General features: G+C 48.7%; 2 protein-coding genes and 1 long non-coding RNA gene across 3 annotated transcripts; 2 read left to right on the forward strand and 1 right to left on the reverse strand.

Moving 5' to 3' along the window:
• The first annotated feature begins 396 nt into the window (after positions 1 to 396).
• LOC120665462 (beta-hexosaminidase 3-like) lies at positions 397 to 5,883 on the forward strand. Its single transcript, XM_039945034.1, has 14 exons — positions 397 to 1,012; positions 1,121 to 1,195; positions 1,993 to 2,028; positions 2,119 to 2,230; positions 2,880 to 2,950; positions 3,088 to 3,218; positions 3,464 to 3,529; positions 3,752 to 3,852; positions 4,080 to 4,139; positions 4,221 to 4,254; positions 4,385 to 4,483; positions 4,565 to 4,624; positions 4,936 to 5,186; positions 5,534 to 5,883. Exons 1-14 carry the CDS (start codon positions 677 to 679, stop codon positions 5,698 to 5,700), a joined length of 1,599 nt encoding a protein of 532 aa, XP_039800968.1. The 5' UTR covers positions 397 to 676; the 3' UTR covers positions 5,701 to 5,883.
• On the reverse strand, positions 4,393 to 5,637 carry LOC120665464. The gene is made up of 2 exons (XR_005671177.1): positions 5,512 to 5,637; positions 4,393 to 4,716 (listed from the first exon to the last, which is right to left on the reverse strand). It is a non-coding gene; the product is annotated as an uncharacterized LOC120665464 (long non-coding RNA).
• A 1,367-nt stretch (positions 5,884 to 7,250) lies between the features above and the next one.
• Positions 7,251 to 11,109, forward strand: LOC120667711 (preprotein translocase subunit SCY2, chloroplastic-like). Its single transcript, XM_039947730.1, has 4 exons — positions 7,251 to 7,299; positions 7,395 to 7,536; positions 7,764 to 7,883; positions 10,602 to 11,109. Exons 1-4 carry the CDS (start codon positions 7,251 to 7,253, stop codon positions 10,828 to 10,830), a joined length of 540 nt encoding a protein of 179 aa, XP_039803664.1. The 3' UTR covers positions 10,831 to 11,109.
• The last annotated feature ends 14,842 nt before the right edge of the window (positions 11,110 to 25,951 follow it).

Consider the following 25,951-nt stretch of genomic DNA (forward strand, 5'->3'; position numbering starts at 1 on the left):
AGGACGCGCCGCTTCTCCGATCCCAAAGTGAACTCTTTTTTTGCCTTTATCCAAAAAAAAAGTGAACTTTTTTGCCATCTGATTCCGGCCGGCGGCCTCCTTTTCCCCTTCCTTTGTTGGTTATTTGCTGGCGCATTATCGTCGTCTGCTCGTACCCGCCGGCTTTCCGGAAAGGGATCAGCTGCAGTTCGGCAGCCTGCAGTTGGGCCACTGACAGGTGGGCCTGCATGTGTGGGGCCCACGTGTCAAGGACACCACTGCAGCGGATCTCATTCCCGGCTTCCCACTCCCCCCGGCCCCGCCCGCCCGCCCGGACAGCGCAAAAGGCCGCGCCTTTTCTTCCCTCCGCTCCGCGGCCCCCGGCGCTTTCGGATTTTGGCTCTGGCAGTTCGTGCTCACAGCCTGCTCGCGCGGCTCGGGCCAGGGCTCTCCGTCGGTGATCGCCCGATCAGTGGGTGCGCCATCCCTGTCAGCCGCTTGTTCTCCGTCCAATCCATCCATCTCCTTGTCACGTTCGAACGTTCCCTTCCAATCCAGCTGCGTCTCGTTTTTATATGTAACAACATAGTATCATCCGACTGGCGAGTGGATTTTGCAGCGGCGCGGCGCGAACCGACACTGTGCTCTCTCTGTACTGTCCGCTCGTGCTCCCTCTGCCTCCAGAGCTTGGGCGGAGATGGCGCCGGCTGCGAGGCTGCTGCTGGCGCTGCTCGCGGCGGCGGCGGCGGCGGTCGGGCCGTGCGCCGGCGCCGGGGCCGGGGCCGGCCGCGTCGACCTGTGGCCAATGCCGGCGTCGGTGGCCCGCGGGGCGCAGACGCTCCTCGTCAGCCGGGACCTCAAGCTGTCCACGCCCGGGAGCAACTACTCCGACGGGAGGGGCATCCTCAGGGAGGCGTTCCAGCGGATGCTCGCCGTCGTGGAGCTCGACCACGTCGTCAACGGGAGCTACGGCGGCCGGGGCTCGCCCGTGCTCGCCGGCGTCCGCGTCGTCGTCCGCTCGCCCAACGACGAGGTGCGCGCGCAACGCAAAGTCTGATGGGCAGTTGGGCACTTAAGATGCAGGAGAGGACTGCTTGCTGCTCCTCTGCATCATTCTGATTGGGCTTCTTCAATTCTGCAGCTCAACTTCGGGGTGGACGAATCGTACAAGCTGTCCGTGCCTGCGACCGGGAACCCGCTGTACGCGCAGATCGAGGTCAGTGAGAAACTGAGAATGCAGTGCTCCAAATCTCCAATCTTCTCTCATTGCCTGAGCTAGCGACGATATGCAGTAGGAACTTGGCAGAGGATATTTTCAGGAGCTGAAAAATCTAGAGTCCGCAGATTTCTTCCCTATGTGAATGGATGCATGGACAAGAAAAGAAGTAGTGATTGCTATTTTCATGGGGAAACAGCAGACGACACAAGTGTTTGTGTCACACGCCGAGTTTGATCGAGACTGTATGTCTGTATCCGGATGGTGACACAGACATCGCACCCGCCTTAGAAATATGCAATGCCCGCTGTACAGATTGGTCGCTTGCTTTCCTTTCTCTGAAGAAGCCTAGCAGGGTTAAGAATAAGATGTATAGCCAAAAAAATGGGGGGAAAATAGCAGTGTGTGCTTCGACGATACCTGCTTTTAGCGTCTCCTCTGCTCTGCGGAAGCAGTTGCCATGTACCACCAAATCCACCAACACTACTGTCTCCACTGGCACAGAACGCTGGTCATTAACACAGAATTAGCCGGATTCCTCTGTTGTAGACGAGTCAGGCAACTAAAATCTATGAAGAACTATGTAATATCCATGCAACACCTCATGTGGTTGAAATACAAAATAAAAATAATTTGCGTTAAACCGATTAGTTTCTTTTGTCTAATCAAAAGTGGAGAAAAAAAAGAAATTCAAAATGGTGCATATCATTCTTATCTCCTGGTGCCACTTGCTGCAATAACTTATCCACCGTAAAAATTGTGACACATAGTTGATGCCATGTCATAATATTTTGCAGGCTCAAACAGTTTTCGGAGCACTTCACGCCTTGGAGGTAACTCAAATGAGACCTATGTACGAGTATAAACAGTCCACCCAATTATTACTTCCAAGATATCTAACTGTAATTTTTGTATTCTTGCAGACGTTTAGCCAATTATGCAAATTTGATTTCAATGCAAGGCTGATTGAACTTCATTCAGCTCCTTGGACTATCATGGACGTGCCGAGGTTTCATTACCGGGGGCTTCTTATTGGTATGCTAGTCTGACTTTTGCATCAATTCTGGTACTCAGAGTAACAAGCTTCGAAAATAAACTCATAGCAGCTGATTCCCGTCAAATCAATGTTGCTTCTATTGGTTCAAAGCAATGCACTTTATCTTTCTGCTCTTATATAAAGCATTAATTAATATATTCTGGAAACAGAACTGTTAGAACCTAAAGCCATGAATCACAGGACACATAAATAACTTGATCCAAGACACCTAATTGGTATGAGATAGAGCGCATAAGTAAGACCCTTGACGAAACACTCTGTGACACAGTAAAACTACACTGTTCTTGAATACAATCAGTAGAACTATCAAAAATACAAAAACAATTAACCATGTCATAATAAGTCTAAAAAATAGCAGAGTTCTCTCACCTCTTAAATTTATGCACACAAGCACATACATCATTTATTCATCACATTATAGGTTAATCCCTTGACAACCACCAAGAAGAACAATTATAAGATTGCTTAGCAGAAGCTTTACGCTTTCTATATTCAATAATCTTATATGCACAATGCACCCAAACCCAAGTTTTCTTCATGTGAAAAACTTGATCTAATAGCTCATCTATTATCAACAAATTGTTTGAAGAGAAGTGCCCATATTAACTTGTGCATTGTATTCTACAGATACTTCAAGGCACTATCTTCCTGTCCCAGTGATAAAAAGTGTAATTGATTCAATGACCTTCAGTAAACTGGTATGTTTGCCTTTCCACATGCAAAGCAAGTTCATTAATCCTTAATGCTACTGTTTCCTTTACTGAAAAGTTCTTAAACATAATTTTCTTAGACTAATTCTGGTTAAATGTGATCTGTGCAATCTTTCATCACACAGAACGTTCTTCATTGGCATATCGTGGATGAGCAATCATTTCCCCTTCAAATACCTTCATACCCAAAATTATGGAATGGTGCATACTCTTATTCAGAGAGATATACATTTGATGATGCTATCGACATTGTACAGTGAGTCCTGCTTTTTTCATTGTATGGGAACTATATCTCAGTAATCATTTGACGTCTAGACCTACACTTTTAAGTGATAAACAACAACATGGCAGCAAAACTTTGCAAAAACAACTTTACTTATGAAAAGGAAACTCAAAAGAACTCCAAATGTTATTCACCTTCTGCCTAGATTCAGCTGTAGAGATTAATTAGCTATGCTGCCGGATTTCGCCAAATTAAGATGACTTACCAGGAACTCACAGGTATGCTGAAAAACGAGGTGTGAATGTCTTGGCTGAGATTGATGTACCTGGCCATGCTCTCTCATGGTAAGATATTAATTTGTACAGCTATTCTTCTCTAAAAATGGATCACAATTTTCAAAGTTATATTGATACAAAATTTAATATTTATTTTTATGCACTGTAACTCACATTATATTATTAGTATGTACAAAGAACATTTTGTCTTACTAATGAAATAATATACATAGATTTAAGATTGAGAATACCAAAAGTTTGTTACAATTTGCCGCACTTCTCTTGTTTCAGGGGTGTCGGATATCCATCATTGTGGCCATCAGCTACATGTAAAGAACCGCTTGATGTCAGCAATGACTTCACATTCCAAGTGATTAACGGAATTCTATCAGGTCATGTACTGTCAAGGAATTATTCGAGATTTAGACCCCCAGTCAATACTGGAAATATCAACTAAAATACATCTTCGTGGCTTTGTCTCAAAAAATGAGCACTTTATACTAAAATTCAGCCGAAAAAAAGATACTTGAATGGCCATAATTGTCAATCATAGGAGAAAATAACACAATGGCCTCATTTAATACTAAATCAATGACATTAACTTTGGTTGTATTTTCAGATTTCGGCAAGATTTTTAAGTTCAAGTTTGTCCATTTAGGAGGAGATGAAGTAAACACAAGTAAGCTTTGCAGAACTCTGTACTCTTATAGCTAGTTTATGTACGCTAGAAGAATCTATTAATGCTGTATCATGATTTCAGGTTGCTGGACTACCACACCACGCATTAAATCATGGTATGTACTTATCTTATCCAGGAGAGAAAATTGGAAAATGCGTTAACTTGATAACCTTTCTGTTTGTTGTCATTGGTACAAACTGTCATGTTCAGCCATCCAATCTGACCAAAAGTTTCCTGGTTTGCAGGTTGATTCAGCATGGCATGAATGAATCTGATGCCTACAGATATTTTGTACTGAGAGCTCAAAAGATAGCCATATCACATGGTTATGACATTATTAACTGGTAGGGTGACTGGAGTTACTAGTTTTTTTGCATATTTGAATTTTCCAGCTAGCTTTAACAAACAGTTTCTCATCCTTGTAGGGAAGAGACATTTAACAACTTTGGAGACAAGTTGGATCGTAAAACCGTGGTGCATAACTGGTATCTCCTTGCATCCTATTGGCTGGCACTTGATAAATACTGTATTGACTAGCATCCTTGTTGGAAAATAGCAGCTAGCTTGCCTTGCACCCCTGGCCAAATTGCACCAACAAATCTATTAGTGAAAAACAATCATAATTCTTAATTAAAAAAACTTCAGTAACTTATATCGGCAATTCTGAATAGAGGACTATGGAAGTTTTTACATCCCTAAATAATAGGATAACAGGGACCTATATAGTGCAATCACATACTGAAGTAACAATTTATCCCATCTGCTTAACTGCTAGTTTTTCCTCATAAATTGGCAGGCTTGGAAGTGGAGTTGCACAGAAAGTGGTTACTGCTGGTCTGAGATGCATTGTAAGCAACCAGGATAAGTGGTACCTAGATCACCTGGATGCTACATGGGAAGGATTTTACATGAATGAACCATTGACAAATATCTACAACCCGGAACAGCAGAGATTGGTTCTTGGTGGTGAGGTATGCATGTGGGGTGAACACATAGATGCATCAGACATTCAGCAAACCATTTGGCCACGTGCTGCAGCAGCTGCAGGTATGATTAGCTAAATATGTTTTCATCTTCTAATTGTACCTACACTACGAGTTTAGCAGATTGATTCTTATAAAATAGCAAAGGTAGTGGACTATCAGTTATGAGGTACATACGACTACAAAAGGATTAGTATACAATGAAGCATCTCATATCTGCATCACACTTGCATTGTATGAAAGGCATAATCACTTTATCAGTTTTCTAAACTCACTCATAATTACAAACTCATTAACACGTATAGTTTTGATTTGAGTTCTCACACAAAATACTAAGTAGCTTAAATTTGTATAACCTGTTGTTTCTGCAACAAGCCGCATTTACTCACCAAATCACTTATTAATTTGAAGAGCGGCTGTGGACTCCCATTGAGAAGCTTGCAAAGGACCCGGGATCAGTCGCTGCAAGATTGGCACGCTTCAGGTGCTTGCTCAATCAAAGAGGGGTTGCTGCTGCACCGCTAGCTGGTTATGGTCGTTCAGCGCCGTCGGAACCAGGCTCCTGTCTAAGGCAGTAGATATTCATATTAGGTACATATTATTCATAGAGGAGGAAAATAAACATCATTTCAGGCATCCAATTTACCACCCCGAGCGATTAAGAGGAGCTCGGATCAATGTAAGGCTGACCAACAGGGTTTTCTAATGGCATTCCGTATCTGATGTTGTGCATTCATTTGGAGATATCTTCTCCTTTTTTACTCTCAATGAGTCAATGTGCGATCATAAATAGCAAGATTTGGTTTCATATATCAACGGAGGACATAAGGCATAGTGGAAGGACTAAATGCATCCACTATGCGTCTATGCCTACCCCCAAACCTTTCTCAGGAATAAAATTGTTGCATCCATAAGGCAAAGTGGAAGGACTTCCTTTACAAAGCATTTCTGACAAAGCACCAGATCGCACCTCCAATACCTTTTAGGAATAAAATTGTTTGTTTCGAGTGGTTAAACTTTCTGAGGAATAAAATTGTTTGTTTCCAGGGGCTAAACTTTAGCTCCCGTCACATAAAAAAAATCTTGGAGTATCAAATAAAATCTGGTTGTAAAGCTTTTTGCATAGATGGGTGCTAATTCACGAGACGAATTTAATATGCCTAATTAATTCATGATTTACTACAGTGATGATACAGTAACCATCCTCTAATTATGGATTAATATACCTCATTAGATTCGTCTCGCAGTTTAGCTCCGAGATTCTACAATTAGTTTGTAATTAGACTTCATTTAACACTTCTAAATACTAAGATTGTTTTTGATGTGATATGGTTTAAAGTTGGCAACATCCAAAAGCTGAGACTGAATTTGCCACTGAAATCAAATCGTACGTATCCGGCTGAGACTGAGCCGCCAGGGGTTGGATCGCTCGTCCTCAGCCTTCAACCCTGCTCTGCTCCGTACACTGAACGGTGTATATGCGTAGGAGAAAGCGTAGTACCTCGTTGTCCGTCTCCGCTTCATATGAGAACCACTTCGCGCCGCGGGGCAACAGCATGGTTCGACGACGCTCGTGGAGCCCGTGACGGCGGTGCGTGCGTGGTTGTCGGAGCCCGTGACGGCGGAGGCGCGAGGCGGAGGCGGGAGCTCCAGCCCCCGTGGCCCGCGCTGTCGTGCTGCTTCCGGCCGGCGGCGGCGGCGGCGCAAAAGCCCATTGAACTCGTGGATTCTGGGCCGAATCTGCCAGGCTGGAGGCAAAGAACACGGGGCTGAAGAAAGGGCCCAGCGAGTTGAACTGCCCAGCGAAGGAGGCATTCAGGAAGAAACTTCCAGCCCAATAAGGCAAAACTTTCAGCCCAACGAACATCCACCCTAGAGCAATCTTTCCCAGTCAGTTTGGATCGAACCATTTATATGGAGTAAATGTGGGATACGACCTAGGTTTCTAGGGCTTGACGACTTTGGCGGCGATATGTGCCGACGAAGGTTTTCCACCGACACCAGTCCTCCTCCTCGCGTCTGGTTGAGTCGTCCTCCGCTCGGGCTGACCAAGGACAGATCTGACTCAGTTTCCCGGCCTTGGCGGGGTATCGGCTTGATTTGCGGGGCTAGGAATATGGGTGGGATCATGGCGACAAATAAGAACATGTTTTCATGGCACTATCCTGAAATCACAAGTCATACACTAATCTTTTCCTATACCTTCTTTATCTGCACTGAGAGTTTTTAGTTTATGTTATTTTGTCTTAGTCCAGCTTGTCATTTGAAACAGGGAATTTTTCCAAGTGTTGGCCTTACATCTTGGGCGTAGCTGGCATTTTTATGATGCTCACCATGGGGGCTGTGCTTGTGACTGAAGGATGCAGGAAGATAAAGCTTCAGTACTATGGATTTAAATTGGCTTCTGGTGCAGGGTAATAGAAAATATAAATTCTGCATTCTTTCTTTCTTTTGTGATTTATTTCTACATACATGTGATCTGCACGAATTTGCAAGAGAACTTCAGGTAACAGTACAAGATTATTCGTATTTCATACAACTTGTAAATAATTCAATGTTTAGCTATTTCTTACACTTTGTGCTATATCTTTGTTCAGATAAATTAAATATTTGACCTATCCATTTCACCCTTATTTTGTAGGAACGAGAGCCACCCTATTACAGAGGTTGAGCCATATATCCCCTTCAACATCAGTCCGACTGGAATGCAGCCCTTGCTTACAACCTCATACCTACTAGCTTTTCCAAGCATCATGGCCAGGTTCGCCATTAGCTATTTCTTTTCTTGTCTTTTCACTTCCCCTGACATTCTATTATGAAACATGTACAGCATTTTTGGGTCGCACTTTTGGAAAAACTTGAAGGAAATTATGAATCTAAGAACTTCAGCTGGTGGTAGTCCCTGGGTTGGAAAAGTCATGGACGACGACGCCCCTGCGAGCTCTGATCGAAGCTAGCTAGCTCTCCCCCGCCGGCGACCGCCCGGTCCCGGCGTCCACCCTCACCCGCCGGCCCCGGCGCCCCGAGCTTCCTCCCTCAGCGCGCTCCCTCCTGCTACCCGTGATGGGTACCTCACCTCCTCCTCCGCCCCCCCCCCCCCCCCCACCGCCACCTCCCCCAGATCCAGATCCACTCAAGATCCTCGCCGGCAACTGAACCCCGAGGCGATCCCCTTTCCTCCTCCGCCGGACGTCGGTCCTTCTGAGCCGGAGGCTGCCGCCTCGGAGGGGATTTGCTTCAGCATTCCCTCCGACTCGGAGGGGGACGACGACAAGGACGAGGAGCTGCACTGGCTGCCTCCCTGCGATTCCCCCAAAGGCAAAGGCATTGGATGGATTCATGGCGACGCGCGCCGTACGGGGCGTGCGCCCCGGTCGTCTTCCCCTCCCTTGGTCGCTGGGGGGCATTCGGTTGGGACCCCTCCCCCCCTCTGGTTGATGCGGACGGCTTCCGCAGGGTCGTCAGCCACCGACACGATCGTACTGAAGCTCGCCGCCAACAGCCCCAGCGGATACGCCGGCCGGTCCCCGCTGATCTGGTGGGGCGTTGCTTCAACTGCCTGGCGTCAGATCATGTGGCATCGCAATGCACCCACCCATCTCGCTGTCTCCGTTGCGAGCAGGTTGGGCACGTCGCTAAAAACTGCAAGAGGCCTCGCTTCCCGGGTGCGCCGCTGCGTGGTCGCGGTCGTCTAGTCCGGCGTGCAGGGCTGGGCACGGATGTGGCGACGGCCACAACCAGGAGGGGAGTAGGTCGATCTGCAGCTTCTGCTTCAACTGCTTCGTCGGGATCTGCATCCACGGGCCGCACTTACTCCGGCCCTCCATCTATCTACACTGCATCTCCGACTCGTCGCTCCCAGTCACCGGTAGGCCACTCAAGTTCGCCGGCATGTCGCTCGCAATCGCCGGCTGGACGTCCATGCCCATCTGCTGGTGGCTCCCCTCCTCCAGAATTCCCGAGAGGTCATCCTGCCCGGCGCCCCCCTCTGGTGGTCCGGACCGTCGTCCGCACGCCGGAGTTGCAGCAGGTCGAAGATTCTTTGGTCGCAAACTCTTTGGTGATTCTGGTCCTTGGTACAAGGCCCTCTTTTGCTCCATACCAGGTTCGCCGATTTATTCTGGATAACTACGGCTTGGTCGGGTCTGATTTTACTTTGCACCGTTACTGGCCGTAAGATTTCCTCGTCACTTTCCGCAACTCTGCGGACCTCCGGCGGGTTCTCGATGCCCCGCCATTGCCAAGTGCTGACATGGTACTGTGTTTTCCCCCCTAGAACCGGCTTGCAACTGCTGACGGGGATGTCATGCGCTTTCGTGTAATGCTGGAAATCAGAGGTTTCCCTGCCCATGCGTGGTCCGCCGCGACGGCGCAGGTCATCCTCGGCGACACCTGCGCAAACCCTGAACTCACTCCGACCACTTCTGCGTGTGCTGACCTGCGCTGTTTTCAGACTGCAGTTTGGTGTAGTGATCCAGACCGCATTCCAAATGAGGCCATCATCCGCATTCCTGAGAAACTTGAGGATTTAGGCAACAATAATCTCTACTTGCGGCCAGAGGAAATTATTCATCACCAATTGCGCTTGCTTTGCTACAAGGTTGAAATTGAAATCTTGGAGATCCACGACTGGAACGAGTCGGATTCGTCTGATGATCATGGCACCTTGCCTGATCGCGCTATTGCTGATTCTGATTCAGATGAAGATTACCCTGGTTTAACCCAACATCTACACTCTGGTCCCTGGCCTAGGCGGGCTGTGTTCAGAACCCCTGGCTATGGTGACGTGGGCTGTAACACTTCTGATGCTGGTGGTTCTGGCGCCGGTGGCTCTGGTACTGGTGGTGCCAATTCTGGCTGCAACTTTGCTCTGGTGATCGCAGAGACTTTGCCTGGTTCCGTTCGCATTCATTTCGGCTCTTTTGTGTATCCTGATGATGTCCATGGTCGTGCTGGCTTGTCCGATTGCCAACTCTTTGGCTATGGAACGTGCGATTTCTGTCCCTGATCAGGACTTTGACCCCATGAATGTCGAAGCTACACTTCTTCCCCAGATGGTTGATCACACTGTCAGGGTTTTTGACCCAATGCTTGATGAGGCGGCCCAAGTTGATCACATTCCTCCTCGGGCCGGTGATACTGGGCTGATTGGTTCAGAGGCAAGGTCGGGCCGGCCTGATCTCTTGGACCTGGATATTTTCTCTGATCAGATTATGCCTGAACCAGTTCGACAGCCACCTCCAGAGGTTGTGGTCGCTAATTCTTCGGCAGCTGTTGAAGCTGCGGCGTCGGTCGAACTTGAGCCCGTCCTGTTTGATGTTCAGGACTCCTCTGGTTGTGAATTTCAGAGCACTATTGCCAACCTACGCAATGTAACGGTCGCTCGTGGGACCTGGGAAACACTCCCACTTCATTTCTTTGCTGGCACTGATGCCTTTCCAGATGAGTTGGTCACTAATTTCAAACAATCTATTTGCAGAGAGGTTCCCCCGCCGGTGCTGCAAACCCTACCGCCGCGAAGGAAGTCGCACCCACAGCCACAGGAATTCACTATCTGGCGCAGCGAAAGGTTGGCAAAGAAGTCGCGGCATCGCGCCACGAAGCCCGTGGTCCAAGCACAAAATGTCTTGATGAAGAAACTAGGAATCACCTCGGACACTCGACCGCCGGATGCCTCCTCTTTCCAGCAGTTTACGGCTACTTTCTAGTCCACCCTAACTCCGGCGCATTGTGAAGCCTTGGACGCACTACTGCCCGCTGGGATGGGCTCGCTAGCAACTGAGGCGGCCGCATCACTGCTGGTGGCCTGACCCCAGTACTGTTGTTGCTCTTTTGCTGTCCGGTCGCAAATATTGTCATCTATGTTAGGACAAAACTGTTTGGTTTGGAATGTTCGGGGGTTAAACTCCAGAGCTCGACGTAATGTTGTGCGCCAGCTGGTCGATCAGGAATAAATCTCCCTTCTCTCTCTGCAAGAAACTAAATTAGATGACTGCCCAGCTAGCTTGTTCTTTGAAATATGCGGCACTGGTTTTGATTTCTTTTTCAAACCAGCGGTCAATTCCTGTGGTGGTATTCTCCTTGCATGGAGATGTGATATTTGGTCGGTAACAAACCCATCGATACGGTCGTTTAGCCTGACTGCTCAAGTCACTCTGTTGCAAACAAATGAAAGCTGGTGGTGCACTTGTGTTTACGGACCCCAAACGGACCAGGCGAAACTCCTTTTCCTGGATGAACTGCGGGAAGTGCGTGTTGTCTGCCCGGGAACTTGGCTCATCTGGGGCGATTTCAATCTTATTTACCAGACTATTGACAAGAATAATGGCAGACTCAATAGGCGCATGATGAATGCTTTCTAACGATTCATTAGTGAGGCTGAGTTACAAGAATTGCACCTCAAGGGACGTCGATTTACTTGGTCGAACAAACGTGACACACCGACCTTAGCGAGGCTGGATCGTGTGTTGGCCTCCGAGGAGTGGATGCTAGACCACCTTGACCATGAGCTTTCTGCCCTGGCTTCCGAATGTTCGGATCATGCTCCACTCATGCTCAAAACCGACTGCTCGTTGCCCCATTTCAAATGCTTCCGTTTTGAGAATTACTGGGCAAAATGTGATGGATATCTACAGGTTGTCGAAGAAGCTTGGAATGCACCCCTTCCCTGGTCGAACTTGGCTGTGGACGCGTTCAAAATCCTAGACTTCAAGCTGCGAAACACTGCCAAGGCCCTCAAGAGCTGGAGCGCAAAAAAGGTCGGGTCCATTAGTTTGCAATTAGCAATTGCCAAAGAAATCGTATACAGACTTCACTCCACCCAGGACTACAGGCCATTGGCGCCACATGAACTGACCCTGCGCAGGAAAGCTAAACTATGCTCTCTCGGCCTTGCCTCCCTGCAGCGAACTATGATACGCCAACGTGCTCGTATGTGACATCCCGAAAAATCTACTAAAATAAAACACGCGCTAAAAATAATTTTCAAAACTTTTCATCGTTGAGCTCAGACCTTCTCCGCCCGATCTCCCGAAAAACCGGTTCTGACATTCGAATCCATCGCTGTCCCGTCTCCCTGTTCGCCCTCGTCCCGCGCGTTACGCCCGACCGGCACGCGTGCCCGACTCCGCTGTGGTCGTCGCCGAAATTTCCGCCATCTCTCTCTCTTTCTCTCTCTCCTTTTCTTTCTTTTCTTTCCTTTTTCCATTTTCCTTCATTTTCTTTTTTCCTCCTCCCCCTCCCTTCCCTCTCTCCTCTCCTACGCGCTGCAGAGCAGCTCACTCGCCGCGCCGCCCCGGCCACGCATGCGCGCACGCCTGCCCAGCTCTGCGCCGCCCACGCACGCGCGCACCCCAGCTCCCGGCCGACCCCACGCGCGGCACGCGCATGCGCACGCCCCTGCCCGCGCGTGCACCACCCGGCCAAGCCACCCGCCGCGGCGCTCACTGCTCCCAGCTCGACGCTGGCCCCCCACGCCGCCTGCCCACGCGCCGCGCCCTGGCGCTGTGCGCAACGCGCGTTCTGCGCGACCCCGACACCGCCGTGCCGCTTGCCTGCCTCGACACCCGAGCTCTGCGTCCGCCAACGAGCAGAGCCACGTGCGGCGCCCCGCCTTTGCCGCTGGCCGCTCCTGTGCTCGCACAGCACCCACGCGCCCCACGTGCCTGCAGTGCCTGGCGCGCCGCTCGGCCTCTGCCCGAGCTATAAGTTGGCCCTTCACCTCACCTCCGACCTCCACGACCAGCCCACTACCCCCAGCTCTCCACCTCAGCCCTCTAGCGCCGCCGCCCGAGTAAGCTCTGCCCGCCGCCGCCGGCCCCCGTGGCTAGCACGCTCCGCTGCACCCTAGTCCATGGTGAGTGAGGGAAAAGGATCCCACCGTCGCCCTCTTCCTTTTCCCCTAGCCCCGGCCACCGCTAGGCCCTGCAGCGCCGCCACCGCACCGGCCAGGGCCGACCGCCGCCCGCCGCCATGGCTCCCCTCCCTGTGGGGCCCCTCCTCCGAAATTGAGGGGGGAAATCCATTCCCCGTGCACCCCTCCTCCTTTCCCCCTCCTACCCAGCCGCCGCCGAGCCCCCAGGGCCGCCGGCAAGGGCCGCCGCCGCCCCTCACGCGCCCTCCCCTGTTTCCCGGTCGGGAGGAAGAAGAGAAGGGCAAATATGCCCATACCCCCTTACCCTTTCTGTTATTCCATTAAGGGCCCTCCCACCTCTCTAGTTCATTTACGAAATAGCCCTTTTCTATTTTCCCTATTCGCAAATAAACCCTTCCACCATAAACTTAATTTCAAATAAGCCCCTACACTTTTCCAGAGTGACCCCAATGTTTTCTAACATTCCAACCAAGCCCATGTTATCTCAAAAATAATTACAAAGTAGCCCTTGGATCCATAATTAACCCTAAACCCCTCTTCGGCCTATCATTTCATGCGCCAAACAATCTCCGATCGACCTGAAACTTTACCACACCATTCCTAACATAGTTTTGGTCATGCCTTTAGGAAATCGCCCAAAAATATTACTCCTATCCCCATATCTTAATTGTTTCCGATTCGAGCTCAACGATAAAATCCTTATTTCTTTTTCTTTATTGTGTGCTTGTTTGTGTGCGTCGTAGATCACGGTGTGAACGAAGGAGAACCCATCGACGAGCAGTACTGCGAGCAAGCGAACGAGGACCAGTTTCGCGACCCCGAACCCGAAGGACAGTACCTCGATCAGGACTTCCCGGAAGGCTTTGTAGACGGCAAGTCCAATCTCATCCTTTAATGCATGTTTCGTCCCAGTTTTATAAACACAACCTATTGGCCTGTTTTACAAAACTGCATATGTTTTGACTGCTGAAAACATGGTTGGATGGCCACCCCATGATTTGCTATAACCATTCCTTGATCACCTAGATTAATGTCTGAATGTGATTTGTTTGGACGTTAATCGCTGCTAGAACACTTAGGACCTTAAACACGGTACAATTTGTTTTATAAAAAGAAAATGTGTGAGTGTGTGTGGGAAGGGAAAACGTGGAATTTTTGAAAGATGAGTTTAGATGGGATGGATGAAACTTCTGTGTGATTTGCCGAACGGTGTGCTCGTACCTGTGTGGTTGAGCAAGGAAGGGAGATATCCATCTTGTCACAATTAAGGACCGAGTTGGTGTGTCATCTCACCTAACTCCACTATCGTGCAAATCACACGACCGTTGTATGGGCAACGGCTTAGCATAAACCCCATTAGTTAGTCTGATAGCCATCAGGAGAGTTGAGAGCAACAGGTGATCAAGGAGAAGAGATTAGCTCTATGTGACTTATGCCCCAGTTAAAACCTCTGTGATAGGTCAATGACCCCTTGGTGGATCCCGTGATGGCTAGTCAGGTCTAGCTAAGGTGGGTAATGGCTTTGTTGGGATCTGCACCGACACTACGGTGATCGAGCTGTGGTACCCCGCTTGTGGGTAAAGTTGCACACCTCTGCAGAGTTAAAATCTATTCGAATAGCCTTGCCCATGGTACTGGGCGAGTTACGATGTGGTCACACAACTAGTGTTTCTTCTGGGAATAGATAGGTTGGCGTGCGTTGTTTTGGAAATAGTGTCCGGCAGTTGCGCCGTGTGTTACGGCGGACGAGGAGTCCGGTAGCAATTTAAAACTTGGATCTTGTGTGGATCAACCCTATGTGTTACTCAGTGCAAGATAATTGCTCTTGAAAACCCTTTCTTTCAAATCAACCCCTGCATAAAAATTTGCTTTTCGCAAATTAAACTCTAACCTTATTCTTTATTTACCCTGTGCATTATATTCTTTTTATACCCCTCCGTGGGTGTGGTTGGACTTGCTAAGTACGTTTGTACTCACCCCACTCTTAATTTTTACAGAGGAAGACCCAGACTTCGTTCCCGAAGACGTTGAGTAGAGGTCCCATCCTGCACCCAAGTTTGCCTGTGGATAGGGTCACACGCAGGAAGTTCCGTATGGCGCAAGACTCTGATGACCCCCTCTTCGTAGTTAATATCATTGTGTGGGTGTTAGTTGTTATCCTCGCGATAGTGGCGCTTCACTGCCCACTTCCGCGTAGAGTTGTATGGTGATGTACCATCTGATGTAATAAAAGTGTTATCAGCCTCCTAGGACTGATATTCTATCACTTTTAAGTCTTCTCTCATGAGGGGACACTTCAGATGGTATTAGAGCCATAGTTTGGCCGTAGGATGTGACCCCTAGGATCGAGACCCTTTTTCGAAGCCCTTCCACATTAGGACCATCTATCCCCTTTGTACCCAAGTATTTGTGCAAAGCTTGTTCACCCTATCTTTGTTTTTCAGATGGCTGAGGAAGGATGGACCCAGGGCATTTGCCAAGCTGCACCTGGCTTCCCCAGCCTCTTGATCAATGCCCTGGAAAGCCTTGGCGTTACGGAACGCCCAAGGTACTACAACAGAGAGTACGAGCACCATGGTACCCTCCGCTGCAGGGTGATCCTGGTCATCGCCAGAAGTGACCGCTATCCCGACATCCAGCCATGACGAGTGACCGCCACAGGGTTTAAGCACCAAGACACCTATCCCTTGGCCGTCAGGAAGGCGCTCCGTTATCTATGCCGGATTTTTTAAGGACACCGCCCCCACACCAATGAGGTTCTTCCCTCCAGCCATCAGAACCCCAGTTTGGGAAGCACACATGAGAAGTCTGGAACGGCGCCGACATGAAGAAGACCCCCTGTACCAAGTGGCTACTTACCTAGCCTCCTTGGATCAGCTCTTTGACGAGCAAGCCAACATTCTGAGGGAGCAAACCCATCGAGCTGAGCAAGCAGAGCTCACGGTAAGTTTGCAACAGATCCGGGCAGCCCAAGCCTGTAAGGATCGATGGACCAAGAGGGGGGGGGGTGAATTGGGCCTTTTTCAAAATTCTAAAGCAATAAAACAACCTTAACCTATGCAAGGCTAGTAAGGCTCAATTCACCAACCGGCTAAACAAAGCAAACTACACAAGCTAACAAAGATATGAAACTAAGCAAGGTAGAGCTAAGCTATGATCTCTAAGGTCAAGCACATGAAAGAAAGCATGAAAGTAAGTGCTTGAAATGAAAGAGAGTGCAAGAGACAACCAGATTTTTTCCCGTGGTGTCGATGTGTTGGCACACACCCCTAATCCACGTTGTGACACTCACTAAGAGTCTTGTCACCTCCCATGTCACCGAGACTTGGGCGCTCACTAAGAGTCTCCGTTCACCATCCCGGCGTGGTGGAGCTCAAACCACGTACAATCTTCTTCTCCGGGCTCCCACAATCCTTGGCAAGCTCCGCGAGAAACACTTCGATCACCAAGATCGTCTAGGTGCTGCCAAACACCAAGAGTAACAAGTTCCTAAGCCTTCACTTGACCTACACTCAGTTGGCCCTAGCTCAAGCACACTTGCTACACTTGCAATGGATGAGTTCTTCAAGGTTGAAGCACAAACTAAGCACTAGATCTTCTCTCTTTTGCTCAAAGCTCTATCTCTTCTTCTCAAGGGTGGCCTCAGGTTTTCAAGGTGTCAAAGGCAACTGAAATGAACCAGGGGGTACCCTTATATAGAGTGGAGGAGGTCACATAGCCGTTGGAGGTTTTCTGCAGAAAAACCGTGACCACCGGAAGAACCGACGGTATAGAAAATATGGGCATCGGTTCAACTGGTCTCTCTGTGTCAAAGAAGTAGCCGTTGGAGTTCTGACACAGTATCCACGCTTGCGTCATTGCACCGGTGTATGCTCCATAGGGGCATCGGTTCAACCGGTGCTGAAGAGGTTCGCTGATCAACTCAAACAAGCGTTCTGGAACAAAGTACATCCAATGCACCGGTGTTTTGTTTCTGAACCATCGGTTCAACCGGTGCTCAAGAGAAGTTGGAGTCCATCAAATATGCTCTCTGGAACAAAGGACTGTCATTGCACCGGTGCTTTGATTTCGGAGCGTCGGTTCAACCGGTGCTGAAGAGAGGTTGAAATCCATCAAAACATGCTCTCTGGAACAAAGGACTTTCATTGCACCGGTGCTTATCTTCTTGATCATCGGTTCAACCGGTGCTTTACTTGATATCTGCCTTCATCCAGAGAAGATGGACCGACAGGGCATCGGTCCTTCCGCCATGCATCGGATGCTCCGATGCTTGTGCACCGGTTCAACCGGTGCTACTGATTTTCTTTGTTTTCAGCTGTTTTGACTTGGATTCGAATGTGACTTTGATTGTTTCTTCTTCCAAGAGTTGTGTTGACTTCTATTGACCATCTTTTGCTGTTTTTGAGTGAGTGTGTAATATGTCTAGGGCCAAACCAAGTTTGATCAAGCTACTAACTCATGAACCCCTCTTAATAGTGCGATCACTACAAAACTATAAAACCTATACTAACCTAAGTGTCCTTCTCAACCTTGTGACACTTAGGACTAGAAAGATCCTTAGCCTTGACAAATATAAGTTAAAAACCGAGATCGCCTTTTTGAATGACCGAAATTGAGGGGCCTCTTTTGACATACGACCAAATGAGCGATAATGATCTATTAAGCTGCACAAACTCATTAGTCACAATAATGGTTGTCATTAATCACCGAAACATACCTTGAGGGCCTAGATGCTTACAATCTCCCCCTTTTTGGTGATTGATGACAACACAACCATAAATAACGAGAGAGCGAGAAAGATAAAGCAAGATAAACACAAGCGAACTCGAAAAGAAGGACCAAAGAGCTCAACGGCTCAAACGAAATTCATAGATATGTCTCAAAGCACGGCATACTCAAGCGACAAATGTACATATCCATGAATTAACACCAAATGTGATACAAAGAATCAAAGTCCTGATAACTACGAGCTCTCTCTCTAGCTCTACCCTCCCCCTAACTCTCTACCCTCCCCCTAACACCTCTCCCCCTTTGGCAACAAGGCACCAAAAAGGAAGGCGATCTAATCCTGAGCAGGAGAAGGCGGGGTCTTCCGGCTGGGTCCGGTGGAGAACTGAGCGGCGGAGTCGTCGGCGTCGTCGTCTGTCCATTCGTCGTCGACCGAAGAAGACTTCTGCTCGACCGGAGTCGTCGGAGCAGCAGAAGTAGCTGGAGTAGCGGTAGAAGCTGGCGCGGCGATGATCGTGGAGTCCGTCGGAGGAGCAGACGTGACGGGAGTCAGGTCTGGCTGAGTGGGGCGCACGACAGACGGACGGAGCACCTCGGGCTGAGAAGGAGAGTCAAACGTGAGTGACTGAGCCGAGGGGTGCTGGAGCTGGTGTAGGATCTGCTGCTGTCTATGAAACTCTGCACGCTACTCGGCTGTCCAGACACTAGGCTGTGGAGCAGGAACTGGGGCAGCAGTAGGAACAGGACTGGCAAACAACCCGGTCGGTAGAAGTGGTGACACTGGGAAAGATGACAAGGGTGTCTGCATGAAACCGCCAGCAGGTGGAGGAGGAGCAGTGGGGTCGAACTGGAGCTGCTGGGGTGTAGGGAGCTGAGACTCAGGCAGTCCAGTGTGTCGGTACAGCTGACCGAAGCATCCCGAGAAGAAGGTAAACATCTGCTGCTGGATCTGGGACTGCTGCTGAAGCTGTAACCTCATGGCCTCCTGCTGCTGCCGAATCCCCTCAAGCACTAGAGTCTGGGCCTCCTGCTGGCGAGCCTGCTCGGCCTGCATACTCAGCTGAGCTGCTGCAAATCTGTCCTGCTGATCTGAGAGCCGAGTAAGAATAGCAGCGAGTGCATCGGGCTGAGTGACCTGAGCAGTGGAGACTGGAGGAGCGGGGGCTCGTGCTGCACCAGAAGATCCTGCCTCATCATCATGAGCTCCTCGAGGGACGGTAACAGTGGGAATGAAGTCCTCGTCATCCTCCGAGTCCTCTGAGTCAGTGATCAGGTAGTGTGGGAGCTGGGCCTCTGCAGCTGCTAGTGAAGCGTCCTCGGCTGCTGTCGGATCATCTGCAACTCTGCCCTCAGCCAAGAAACGCTCATCCAGAACCCGCTGTGCTCGGCGCTGGCCTCTCGAGCCACGACGACCATCTCGAGGAGTAGCTGGAGAGTAAAAACTGAACTGTGTCCTCGAGTGCTCCAGCTCATCCATGTGCTCATTTTGACTTAGCTGAGCCAGAATCCAACAGATCCAATGAGCAAACGGATGCCGACGGTGAACTGTCATGCCATCCAGAATCACATCCTCTAGCTCGCAGATAAAGAAGTCGACAAGGTCAAAGTCACGACCTGTCATGATATAAAGTAGAAGCCACTGCTGCAGAGCTGTGATCCCCTCATTATATCCAATCCGAAACAACAAGCTCTTCCTCAAGGCTAGATGGATAGTGTGTGCCATGGGAGTCAGCCTGTCCGGAGTCCTCGGTGTGCCAGGCAGGAAAGGCTGCTGAAACAGAACACTGATCTCCTCATCAGATGGAACGTGAGACTCGTGAGGACGTCGAGGAGGTACCGTGCTGCCATAAGCCTGATAGTGTATGAAGTGTGGCTCCTCGGCAATCTGAACTCCAAGATAGGTAGCCAGTCGTGCTCGGGTCAAGCGATAGTGCCTTTCCTGGAACATGAAGTCTATAAACTGCCGGTCCTCCTCAATAAACAGAGTGGCGTAGAAGACTCGAACCCACTCTCGAATATACCTGGACCTCTCACTGAGTAGAGCAGGCAATCCAACATATCTCTCAAAGAGAGGAAGCACTGGAGTCCCACCTGCTGCTACATGCATAGCTACCCAGTGGAGCATCTTGTGCTCACTAATCTTGATGTCCAACTGGCAGTAGGTGTGGTAAAAAGACTCCTGAAGCAGAGTGTAAAAACGACGATCAACTCCGACATCCCTCTGCTCGGGAAACCACTGCTCCGGGGTCACATAACGCAGTCTCTTGACCCTAGGTCCTGGAATACCCCTGAGATCGAACAACTCAACCTCGGGCAGCTCCTCACCACTGTCCTGACCACCTGTCTGAGTCTGACTGTCGGTGTGCTGCTGCGGTGCATGACCTGCTCCCCTCTGAGTGCCACCACCTCGAGTCCGTGGACGTGAGCGGGACTCAGGTGTGGCCTGAGCTATCTGAGTACGTCCTGAGCGACGTAACTGCTGCTGTGGCTCCCCCTGAGCCTGAGGCTCTCTGATCCTGAGTGAGCCCTGCCTGTCAGCTGCATCTGCCACTGCCTCGGCCTGCTCTCGCTCGCGGTCCTCACGGGTGCGCTTCTTCTTTTTCTGCACAACCATCTTGCTCTTGCCCTTCTTGTCACCAGCCATCTGACATAGAGAGTCAAAACAAAGTTTTGATTTGAGCCTATGACGTGAAATCTAGTGGATAGCAGCCTTGATATTGATGACACGCTAAAGGATTTAAAAGATATCTATGTGAGCATGTGCAAAGATAAGTGACAAGATTCTTGTGTGTGTGATCAAGGCAATGATATATGTAAACATGTGTGCAAAGGATGATGTAACAAAGGAAATTCACTTTGCAACAAGGTGTAAAGGTCATACCCTTGCAGATCAGGGAAGAAATCGAAGAAGAAACCTAAGAGGCAATTTCTCGAGCACCTTGAGTGCGCCTGATCAAGGGGTGTAGGGAGTGAGACAGAGCCCTTGCTGCGGCTCGAGTAGGGCAAAGGAGCAGGGGAACGCGCGTGCGGAGGTGCTGCGAAGCGGCGGCGCTGCACGTGGAAGGCGACGGCGCGCGGTGCGGGCGGCGCAGGGGAGCGCAGGGCGGCGCAACGTGGCGCGGGCACAGGCGCGGCGCGTGCGCAAGCGCTGGCACGTGGCGCGGCGGCGAAGTTGGGCAGGAGCGGCGCGCGTGCGGCAGTGGAGGGGCGTCGCGGGAGTGGCGGCGGCGAAGCGGCGTACGGGCGCGGGGTGCAGGGCGGCAGTTTCGCGAGGAGGAAGAGGAACAGGAGTGAGACTGACACGTGGGCCCGTGGAAGGATTAAGTGAAAACAGAACGGACGGGCCCGCCAACCCTAAGCACCGGAAGGTCCGATGGTGCAGAGAAAAAGACCGTCGGTGTAATCACCGGTGTAAGTTTGACCAGATCTGAACGAGATTGAAACGTGGTCAGAAGGGCACCGGAAGATCCGCCACTGAGGCACCGGAACATCCGATGGGCGTCGGTGTATCTGCAGGAGTAAGGTCCAGAGGCTATGCAAGGCCCATTTACTCCACGCAGTAGCACCGGTTGAACCGATGCTGAAGCGTCGGTTCATCCGCCATACATCGGAAGCACCGGTGAGCCATCGGAGTAACGGCCGGAGGTTGTTCCAGAGGCGTTGCAGAAACCTAGCCACGAAGACTTAAGCACCGGTTGAACCGATGAGATGAAAAACACGGCGTCGGTTTAACCGGTGGTTAAAGAAATTTTCTGCTGAACTACAAACTCTACTTCTGATCCAAAAACTCAAAGCCAAAGCCATAAACACTCAGTTTTGGATCATTTTCGAGAGATAACCTCACCCCTCAAACACTCAAACTAAATGCTCGCAAGCTTTTATATTAACTTAGGCAAATTAAGAACCAAGCGAGGGTTAAACACAAAAACCAAATGTATGAGCCACTTTGCCTATGAACTTAGAGATTTAAACTTTAAGTTCGATAGGACGTGACTCAATAGGCATGAAAGCACAACATTGATCTTATCACTCTTGTGGAGATGATATATCATATTTAGCATGAATATCTTTCTCGAAGTGTGATTTGCTCCCTTGTGATGCTACTAACGTGATGCAATGCCAATGCAAAGCGTGAAATTAAACATGGATGCATTCTATATGACAAGCACATGCATTGCAAAATTTAAATCTATCTTGTCAAGTTTGAACCCTCGTCAAGCTTCTTCATGATGAACCATTCTTCATGCCATGAGCAAAACCAAGACCACCGGCTCATGCAAGACCCATGTTCATCACTATCTTGACAAGGTTAGACAAGCCCTAGCACATGTACATATGAAATGCATCTATATGATAAGGCAATTATATGACGTTAGAAGCATCTAGAACGTTAAGCTCACTCCTTAGCCTAACAAAAGTACTCTCGTCTAAAGGTTTTGTGAATATATCCGCCAATTGCTCCTCGGATCTCACACCTTGTAGAGATATATCTCCTTTGGCTTCGTGATCACGCAAGAAGTGATGGCGAATATCAATGTGCTTTGTGCGAGAGTGTTGAACCGGATTTTTGGCAATTTTTACGGCACTTTCATTATCACAAAGGAGCGGGATCCTATCTAGTTTCACACCAAAGTCCAAAAGGGTTTGCTTCATATATAGGATTTGGGCACAACATGCACCGGCCGCTATATATTCCGCTTCCGCGGTGGACAAAGCCACGGAATTTTGCTTCTTACTCGACCAAGAAACTAGAGAACGCCCAAGCAAGTGGCAACCCCCGGAGGTACTCTTGCGATCCACACGGCTTCCGGCAAAATCCGAATCCGAGTATCCCAAGAGATCTAAACTAGCGCCTTTGGGGTACCACAAGCCTATGCTAGGGGTGTGCTTGAGATACCGAAGGATCCTATTCACAGCCGAAAGGTGTGACTCCTTTGGGTTAGCTTGAAAGCGGGCACACAAGCACACACTAAACATTATATCGGGCCTAGATGCGGTAAGGTAAAGCAAAGACCCTATCATTGAACGATAGAGGGATTGATCAACCGGTTTACCGTCCACATCCAAGTCGAGATGCCCATTGGTTGCCATGGGTGTCTTGATTGGCTTGCACTCATCCATCTTGAACTTCTTCAAGATATCTTTAGTATATTTTTCTTGATGGATGAATGTCCCTTCCTTCATTTGTTTGACTTGAAAACCAAGGAAGAAGGTCAATTCGCCAATCATGGGCATCTCGAATTCCCTAGACATCATGGTAGCAAACTCATGGCTTAGTAAATCATTAGTTGAGCCAAAGATAATATCGTCAACATAAATTTGACAAATGAAAAGATCCCCATTGACGTCTTTTGTGAACAACGTGGTGTCCACCCTCCCGATTTTGAAGCCTTGCATGATTAGGAAGTCACGAAGCCTCTCATACCAAGCCCTTGGAGCTTGTTTGAGCCCATAGAGTGCCTTGTGCAACCTATAAACATGGTTAGGATTCCTCGGATCTTCAAACCCGGGAGGTTGCTCAACATAAACAAGTTCGTTAATAACGCCATTTAAGAATGCACTTTTCACATCCATTTGATACAACTTAATGTTATGATGTGAAGAGTAAGCAAGAAGGATACGGATAGCTTCAAGTCTTGCGACCGGAGCAAAAGTTTCACCAAAATCCAAACCTTCGACTTGAGAGAACCCTTTTGCCACAAGTCTTGCTTTGTTGCGTATTACCACCCCATGTTCATCTTGCTTGTTTCGAAAGACCCACTTGGTGCCGATGATGTTCTTGTCTTTCGGAGGAGCTTCGAGGACCCAAACTTCATTGCGGGTGAAGTTGTTCAACTCATCTTGCATGGCCATCACCCAATCCGAGTCCTCAAGCGCTTCCTCTATGCTAGTGGGTTCAATACAAGAAACAAACGAGTGATGTTCACAAAATGAAGCATGCTTAGAGCGAGTTCTTACTCCCTTGGAAGGACTACCAATGATTTGACCAATTGGATGATCCTTGGAGATGCGACCATGCTTCACTAGCGGTACTTGCGTGGATGCTTGTTGGGGTGGATCATGTGTGACTTGTGCTTGTGGTGGAACACTTTGCTCTTCTTGTTCTTGAACTTGGGGTGTTGGCGTTGGCACATCTTCTTGAGGTTGTGTATCATCTTTTTCTTGATCTTCATCCATTTGGGGCGCCGTGGAGGTGCTTGGTGTAGATGAGGAAGGTCCTCCCCCTTGATCATTGCCTTCATGCACCTCTTCCGGCTTGATATCCCCAATGGACATCTTCTTCAAAGCTTCATCAATCTCCTCATCACCTACATTTTCATAGCCAACAACCTCCTCTTGGGAGCCATTAGATTCATCAAACTCCACATCACATGTTTCTTCAACTAACCCGGAGGTTTGATTGAATACTCTATATGCTTTGGAGTTTGATGCATAACCAAGAAAGAAACCTTCATCACATCTACTTTCAAACTTACCGAGCCTTTTCTTCTTGTAGATGAAGCATTTGCAACCAAAGACTCGAAAGTATGATATATTTGGTTTCTTCCCAGTGATGAGCTCATATGGAGTTTTCTTGAGGAGTCGGTGGGGATACACTCGGTTGGATGCATGACACGCCGTGTTGATTGCTTCCGCCCAAAACTTCTCGGACGTGCCATAATCATCCAACATTGCTCTTGCTAGGGTGATGAGTGTCTTGTTCTTTCTTTCCACCACTCCATTTTGTTGAGGCGTGTAGGTGGCGGAAAACTCATGCTTGATGCCCTCTTCATCGCACCATTCTTCAATCTTCATGTTCTTGAACTCGGTGCCGTTGTCACTCCGGATCTTCACAATTGGGGAGTTGTACTCCCTTTGAGCTCTTCTTGCAAAGGTCTTGAAGATTTCCGGAGTTTCACCCTTATCGCCTAGAAACATAACCCAAGTGTAACGTGAAAAATCATCAACAATTACTAGGCAATAGAGGTTACCACCAATGCTCTTGTATGTAGTTGGACCAAAGAGATCCATGTGAAGTAGCTCGAGCGGCTTGGAGGTAGACAACATCGTCTTGATGGGATGATGTGTTGCAACTTGCTTCCCGGCTTGACATGCTTTACATAGCTTGTTCTTGTCAAAGGTGACGTCCTTCAAGCCGGTGATCATCCCTCTCTTGTGGGCTTTCTTGAGGTTGCTCATGCCAATATGAGCAATTCTTCTATGCCAAAGCCACCCAAGAGAAGACTTGGTGAAGAGGCATGTCATGGTGCTTGTTTGCTTTGAAGAGAAGTCCACTAAATAGATGTTGCCATGCCTAAACCCCGTGAATACCATTGACTTGTCTTCTTCAAGAGTTACTACAACACCATTCTTGTCAAAGGTACACGTTAGTCCAAGATCACATAATTGAGCAATAGAAATGAGATTAAAACTAAGTGCTTCTACAAACAAAACATTTGAAATAGATAAATCTTTAGAGATAGCTATTCTACCCAAACCTAAGACTTTCCCCCTTGAGTTATCACCATAGGTGACATGTTCATGATCGCCGGGGTCTTCAAGAGAGGTGAACATGCTATCATTGCCGGTCATGTGTTGAGAGCAACCGCTATCAAGTACCCAATGTTTTCCACCGGCTTTGTAGTTCACCTACACACATGAGAATTCACTTTTGAGTTTTGGGAACCCAAACAAGCTTTGGGCCTTGCACATGTGTGACAAGAGCTTTTGGGACCCAAAGTTGCTTGGGGAGCTTTTTCTTTGACTCCTTAGTGAGTGTGCCAATAAACTTGGCCTTCACCTTGCCCTTCACTTTACTCAAGAGAAAATGGTTATTTTGAAACATTGAAGAGTAATTCTTGGGTAATTTAGGAAGAGGACGTGATGGTAAGGTGCACTCCCTAGTGTGGTGCCCGGTGACTTGGCAATGTTGGCAATATGAACCAACTTCCTTGATGAAGCTTATCTTGATCTCCGGAGAAGGAGTAGTGCCTTGATTTGGCTCCGGAAATGAACCAAGACCTCTCTTGCCATAGTCACGTGCATTGTTGAAGAGAATTTCCTTGTGGATGTATTCTCCTCTTGAGAGCTTCTCCACACTACTCTTGAGGCTAGCTACTTGATCCATCAACTCCTTTTCCCTAGAAGGAGCAAGCTTGGACACAATATTAGTGGCATTTGCATTAATGAGTAGGTCATCACATGAGGTAGAAGCATTGACCTTTTCAATAGTTTCATGAGCAAAGTTT

The sequence above is a fragment of the Panicum virgatum genome, chromosome 3N, assembly GCF_016808335.1.
Source record: "Panicum virgatum strain AP13 chromosome 3N, P.virgatum_v5, whole genome shotgun sequence".
Classification (NCBI taxonomy): Eukaryota; Viridiplantae; Streptophyta; class Magnoliopsida; order Poales; family Poaceae; genus Panicum; species Panicum virgatum.